Source organism: Ipomoea triloba, chromosome 12, assembly GCF_003576645.1.
Source record: "Ipomoea triloba cultivar NCNSP0323 chromosome 12, ASM357664v1".
Lineage (NCBI taxonomy): Eukaryota > Viridiplantae > Streptophyta > Magnoliopsida > Solanales > Convolvulaceae > Ipomoea > Ipomoea triloba.
This window is the reverse complement of record NC_044927.1, coordinates 10,438,344-10,445,289: the sequence shown is the minus strand read 5'-3', so window position 1 is coordinate 10,445,289 and position 6,946 is coordinate 10,438,344. Positions and strand designations below refer to the sequence as shown.

Sequence of the window (6,946 nt, the reverse complement as noted above, 5' to 3'; positions counted from 1 at the left end):
CTTTTTAGTACAATATCGAGCACTTGAGCTTTGATCACGAAGCCCGCCTCAAGCCTCAGGTTTTTCGCCCCGCTTCTTGTTACTCCACCTATCGAACACCTGAGCTTTGATCACCAAGCCCGCCTCAAGCCTCAGGATCTTCACAAGACAGCTCCTAGGTTACTCCGCCTCTCCTCAGGTTTTTCTCCCCGCTTCTAGTTACTCCACCTCTCGAGCACTTGAGCTTTGATCACCAAGCCCGCCTCAAGCCTCAGGATCTTCACTAGACCGCTGCCAGGTTACTCCACCTCTTCTTGCTTAATCCAAAGCAAGGACCTTTAGTTGTCACAGTTGTGTGTAACAAACTCCAATCTGACCATAAGCTATCGTTGAGTAGTTTTCCTTGTAAAGCAGCTTTGGTCACCTTCAGGATATGTATATCTTTGAAGCTATAGAACTCTCTCAAACACTAAGATGTGTTTCCTCGCACTTGTGAATATCAGAGTGATATTCCGGATTTAGCACTTGCACTTTGAACGTTTGAAATTAGACACCTCTTAAGACTTTAGAATTCTCGAACTATCTTTCTGCTTGTGTCTTCACGTCCTTATAAATGAGAGTTGAGGAATAATTCCGTTGGAGGGAAAATTATTCCGTTTGAAATCTGTCTCCCATGCTGATCATGGGACTTGCACATTTTAGCATGTTTCATGGAGTGGTGGTCTTGTAACTTGAACCTTTTGTCTTGTAGTGAATATCCCATAATCCACTTTCTTGAGTCCATGCTCCACTTGCTACTTTTGGTAAAAGTTACTCTTTTTATATTCCCATTGATCCTCGTTTTAGGGAATAAGACCGACCTTGGATTGGTGCACCTTCTATCCGTTTGTTGTGGAATTCTGACGTGGCATCCACTTCCGGTAGTTCCCATAATATTCTTTCGGCACCTCCTTAATATTTTATCTCCATGATATTCTTCTTCTCCAAACTTAGATTACTTTATCCATGCTTCCTGACCGCCATTCAGTCCTTTGGAGAAGAGTCAGTTCATCGAGACAAATGTTGATGTCTCGACCACTTGATGTCTCGATCCTACGTCTCGAACTGGATTGATGTCTCGAGAGATTCTATCTCTCGAACTCTGCTTATGTCTCGAGACTTAGTTGATGTCTCGTAGACCCTTATTCCTCCAGTGTTGTCTCGTGCCTTCTTCTGATCTATCTATAAGATTACAACACGAAACTTCTAAGATGTTCATACAAGTTTACCTTAAGCTTAAATATTTTCCGAGCTGAGCTCAAGTTACCCGGTTGTATTTTCGCTTTTAGTTGACTTGTCGAACTTACAAAAATTTCCTATCTTTCGAGACTTAGGGGATTGTGAATTACATTTGGTATCATCAAAACCTATTATGTTCCTAACACCGCTCGCGAGCCATATATATATATATATATATATATATATATATATATATATATATATATATATATACACACACATATATAATATACATATAAAATTATAGTTTATTTTTAATTGAAACATGAATTTAAAATCAAATAGGTTAAATTTGAGCTCAAAATCGAAGTCGAACTCGAGTTCAACCCTGATCTCGAGCTCGAACAATCGAGCTGCTCGATCCGAACTCAAGCAGCTCGAAAATTGGCGAGCTCAAGCTCGAGCATCAATTATTGAGCTCGATCGAGCTCGAGCTCGAACTCGAGCCGAGCCTTCCTTAACGAGCTCAAGCCACCCTCTGCTCGAGCTCGGCTCGGCTCGTTTACACCCCTAATTTTCAGCAAAATATTAAAATTTTAAGTTAAATAAGATATTTTTTACCTTCATTGTGAGAATTTTTTTGGTTGGGAACTAGGGCTCACCGTGATATAAATTGTGACACAATAACTAAAGGTCAGAGGAGCAAGGAAGATGCAGAGAAGGTCAGTTGGTAGAAAAATCAAAATGGTGGAGGAGCTTAGTTGAAGCAAATGAGGTCAGCAAAACAAAGTAAAAGATGGAAGGAGGTGAAGGAAGAGGTCGAAAGAGGTGGTTGAGAAGCTCAAACGAGACAAAGGAGGTAGAAAAGGAGGACGATGAAGATGGTCGGAGGAGATGATGATGTCACAGCATGAAATTAAGAAATGAGGGGTTAGAGAACATGTGAGTTTGAATATTAAACATGTGTTTAACCTATTTTTATTAAATCCAACCCGCTTCATGGATTGTATTAATAAAACGGTCTCACAAGCAATGTTGCAAAAATCTCGCCTAGACACCGATTAATCGTCGTCTAGACGTTAGGTGTCGGTCGACCGCCTAACATATCACCTAAAATGGTAGTTTAGGGAATTGGCCGGCTAGGCGACCTACTAAGCTGCTTAAGTGCCGCCTAGGCTGCTTAGGCACTGACCGCCTAGTCATCGATTAGGCCGCCTAGTCAGCCGATTAGTTATTGTTCTTTTTTTAATAGGTTATTTCATTAAAAACAACATCGTTTTTTACAAAATAATCCTAAATGGTACAAACTCTAGATATTTTTTAAGTTAATACTTAATATTTTATTATTAACTATTAAAGTATTATAGTTTATACTTATCAGTCTTTAAAAAATTAAAAATACTCAAACAAATTTTTAAAAAATAAAAAATAAATTAAAAAAATACACGAGCACCTAAACGCCAATTAATCCCCGCCTAAACATCCTAGGCGCTCCCCGAGCGCCCAGCGAATTTTCCGACCATGCTCTCCCCCATACGTTACAGTATGATATTAAATTGATTTTTTGTAACTAAAAGTCCACCCAAGACCCGCAAATTTTCCACAGCACAACCAAAAAAACCGATAGGCCACCTTTTAAGTTTTAAGTGAGATTTGGGAACAATAGACGTGTTGCCGTGACACTTAGACAGCAAATCATAGTGTGAATAGACACAGGAAGGCTAGCTTTTGCCTGCGCATCAATGAGCAACTGCAATATCCTACCGTATAGATAGAAAGCATCTTCAAACACATTTTCCTACCTTCAAAATGGAAATCATTGCCTATCCTACCACTATAGATATAATGTATTCTTCTCTAGGTGGAAAAACCTTCACCTTGTCCCACACACAATCCAGGACAGAGATTTATTTCTTGACACAAACTTTTGCATCCCATGGGAACCTAAGGCAAAGAATACCTACGACTCTCCAGCATCATCACTTGACTGGCCATTAATTCCTTTTCTTGGAAGATGGACGATGGATCATGTTTAAGCTCTTCGTCTTCAATAGAAACTAATACCGCCAAAGTTGCCTGAACAATACAATGTATTGAGAAGATTATGCTTGAGGTATAAAGAATCTTACACACTGCACAGTGCACACAATGAAAGCAAGGTGGATATTCTCTACAATTTAAGAATAGCAGCTTACATTCATCTAACTAATTTTCTGTCAAAGTTGAACCCTTGGTCTGATCACGATCTCTTATGATCCTGTAGGCAAAGAATGCTGCCATTGAACCACTGCACAGGAAAATAAAAACAAACAGTTCAATCATCCAGCAAATAATGGCTAAGATACATAGGATTTAGTGATTTACAGGCCAACCCTCTCATCATTTGCATAAACATTCCTCAATAAGGCAACAACGAGACAAACTTCATTTATATTATATACCAATCTAGATTAGCAATTTAGCATATAGTACATAATAATCATACAAGAAAAAAGAATCTATACCTCACAAGTGACATAAAAATATTTCCAAAACATGGTCTCTGAAAAACAAAGGTAAATTATAAAAAGTTAGTTACTGAGGGAAGTGTGAAATGCGCTCAAAGCTTTATTCACTTTGTAAGTGAAGAAAGGAGGAGAGAGAAAAGAAAGCATTTACCTGAAACAGCAATCGAAACTGTCTGAGAAATAAGATGGTAGCAATTGCTGCAAAAGTAATTCAACAATTACACAAATGCAACTTTTTCACATTTGGTATGATTCATGTAAGTGAAATAAAATTCAGTGTTTTAAGAAGGCACTGCAATGTGAAGATTGAAAATGTGTGTACAACTTTTAAAAAGTATGCATAATATATTTGAGAATGATTCCCCACTTCTCTTTCCCCCATCCTCTGAGGTCCTGTACCTACTCCTTATAGGTGAGCCCACTGTTAGCTGCCTAACTCCTTGAAGTCTGCATGCAATTCTATACCTAGGCTAAAATCTTTCAATAACATTATGACTCAAGATTGACATGTCTCTTGACCCACATCAATGATATCCACAGAAAGAAAAGCATTAAGCATTCCTTTCCGAATAATTTAACAATTAGAAAGCATACCCGACTGCCCTTTTAAGGCTAGAGAAGATGACTCTCCTTTCCTCCATGATCTTAGACTTGAGATACTGAAGGCCAAAAGGGCACCACCAAGAATAACTCCAAACCTAATGGCAGGGATACTACCCGTCACCATGAATGACAAAAAGCCACCAACAGAGAGAATAGCCCCTGCAAAACATAGCATTACAAAAAAAGATTATTGGCTCTGTGTAGCATAATCCTCCTCCAAGTGGAGCACAATCTCCATATGAGGGGAATATATATGGGTAAGATCTTGGTGGCTTTATTTCCCCAGAAAATCTCCATTATTAGTGAAATATATAAGAATGAGTATTCTAGAAATCAATTTTCCACGATGACAGTTCATCCATGAGCATACCGTATGGTATTCCAAGGTAAAAGTCTAGCACTTTGGAGATGTCATTAAATTCATCAGATGAGGAAGCAAATGTTTCCACAATGTCCTTTACGGGTTCAGGAGAGTTCTCAGCTGCAGTGGCTAAATATTCTTTACTCTCCTCACTGATTTCCTTTGCAATCACACTTAAATCATGCCTCGCCTTCTCAGATTGAATCTTCAATTTCTCAGAAGTTTCTTCCAAAACAATCATAGCTTTCTTGGAATATACTTCATATGCTTCTTTTGAAATGCTTTGCATCTTCAAGGCTTGTTCTTTGAAGGACTCTAGAGTCTGTTTCCATGCTTCTTGCGATTCATCACTGGCCTTCTCAAGATCATTCTTCTCAAACTCCACTTCAGCTTTAGAGCTCTGAAATGCAGAGAATAACTTGAAAGCTTAATACTTGAAATGAAAGCATCATTACACATTACAAGTTTATTGGCCACGTTGAAATATAACGACACTCTCAGATTTTAATTTTCTTTTTCCCCAACACAAATTGGACATCTAAATTCAGCAAAAATATACATAAAAAAAATTCTTAGAAATAAATTAAAATCGAATGCAATTTCACCGGTTCTTCACGAGAAGCTGCAAATGAGAGAACAGATCTCCTGCCGAGACTGGTTTTACACAATGGGGCGGGGGCAAGGCCTTGTGGATGAACAGGCGGAGTCAGAGAAAAGGCCGCCTTGTAGCAGCGAGAATGTCTGAATCGGAGAGCAGATTCGAACCCTAGCGACGCCGGCGAATAAGAGTGAGCAGTGAATGGAGCTTGCTTTAAGCAGCGATTCAAGGCAGGGTTAGGGTTCCCGATTCCAAAAAGCTCCGCTGTTATGCTCATTGTAGAAGAACGAAGAGAAAGGAGAGAAGAGATTTTTGGAAGGGGTGAAGTCTACAATGGTCTCCGTGGAGTTGAGGGAGCACTGGTTTCAGTTTCTGTGCGTTCAGAGGGTTTTGCTCATTTTCCGTATCGTATTTGTTGGAAGCCAAAAGCCGGCGGACCGCCGGTTCGACATTGTTGATGGAACAACTTATCATTAGGTCGTATTTAATTTTTATTTAAAAAGAAAAAATGACGGTTTTAGTCTACTAATTATATAGATATTTTAGATTCAGTTCATGAGTTTTTAGTAAGTACATATTTTTCTCTTTAATAATGTGTAAAGTGATAGTTTTAATTCATTACTAACAAATTCTATTAAGGGTTTGTTTAGAAATTTGAAAAATATTTTAATTTTTTGATGTTTGACTGAATATTTGAAAACTGTTTTTTTCTGTGGGGCTAAAAGTTAAGAAATTGTATTTTTTTTGTTGGGTTCATTTTCTTGAAAATGGACATATTATTTTTTTATAATAATAATAGTTATAACAACAACAAATACAGTTCGGGCACCCACCATCATTCCTCCTTTATTGCTTTTGCCCCTTTTATTCATAAATCCTTATCGATATATTGATGTAGGTTTGGGTCACGACATCCATGAAAGGCATTTTGATCTCCAACTTGCTTAACATTTTAAATTTACTCTCTATTCTGGTCTCCTTCAACTGCCACAACTTTGTTAGAATGACAAAAAGTTGTAAGGAATAACTGAGTCATCATCTTGTCTTTCCTCCCTTGGTTTCTTCTTTAACTTCCCCTTTACTTGGACTTCTTCTTTCTCTTTTTTCTTAGATTTGGTAAGTAAAGGCTCATCTTCATTCTCTTCCTTAATTGTTCCATTCAACTTTCTCTTCCCTCTCAGCTTTTTGATCTTCCTTCTCTTCGTGTTCATCTACAACATCATTATAATCAGGCAATTGGGGATCCCTCAATGCTTTTTCACTCCTGGTAGTAATGACATTGACTTGAGGTCTTGGGTTTTTAGTGCTAGCGGGTAGTTTACCACTAAAGGGCATGAAAGAGTTTTGTCTTTTTTAAAAATGTTCATATCCAAATAAAATCTTTTCACCTGATCTATTTTACCAAAGACTGAACCATTTTTAAACCATATAAAAGGCAAATATTCTTTCAAATAGTCATGTTTACTACAATTATTTGCTCCCATGCATTTGAAGCTTTTAGATGGAAAGTATAAGATTTTCATCAAATGTGATAGTTGCTCAAATATAAGAGCATCCCTTATGGAATTTTTGAGAATTTTTTTTGGGACTCAAAAACCTCTATTGGAGATTTTCACCATTAATAAGAATAGATAGAAGACATGAACTAATTATATATGTGTGTGTGTGTGTGTGTGTGTG

At 37.7% G+C, this 6,946-nt stretch overlaps 1 protein-coding gene across 1 annotated transcript; it reads right to left on the bottom strand.

The window, feature by feature from the left end:
• Window positions 1–2,868: 2,868 nt before the first annotated feature.
• Window positions 2,869–5,693, bottom strand: LOC115998181 (protein FATTY ACID EXPORT 3, chloroplastic-like). Its single transcript, XM_031237674.1, has 7 exons — window positions 5,274–5,693; window positions 4,678–5,068; window positions 4,299–4,466; window positions 3,856–3,902; window positions 3,702–3,739; window positions 3,393–3,484; window positions 2,869–3,273 (listed from the first exon to the last, which is right to left on the bottom strand). The coding sequence occupies exons 1-6, from the start codon at window positions 5,541–5,543 to the stop codon at window positions 3,403–3,405; spliced, it is 996 nt and encodes a 331-aa protein (XP_031093534.1). The 5' UTR covers window positions 5,544–5,693; the 3' UTR covers window positions 2,869–3,273; window positions 3,393–3,402.
• Between the last annotated feature and the right edge of the window lie 1,253 nt (window positions 5,694–6,946).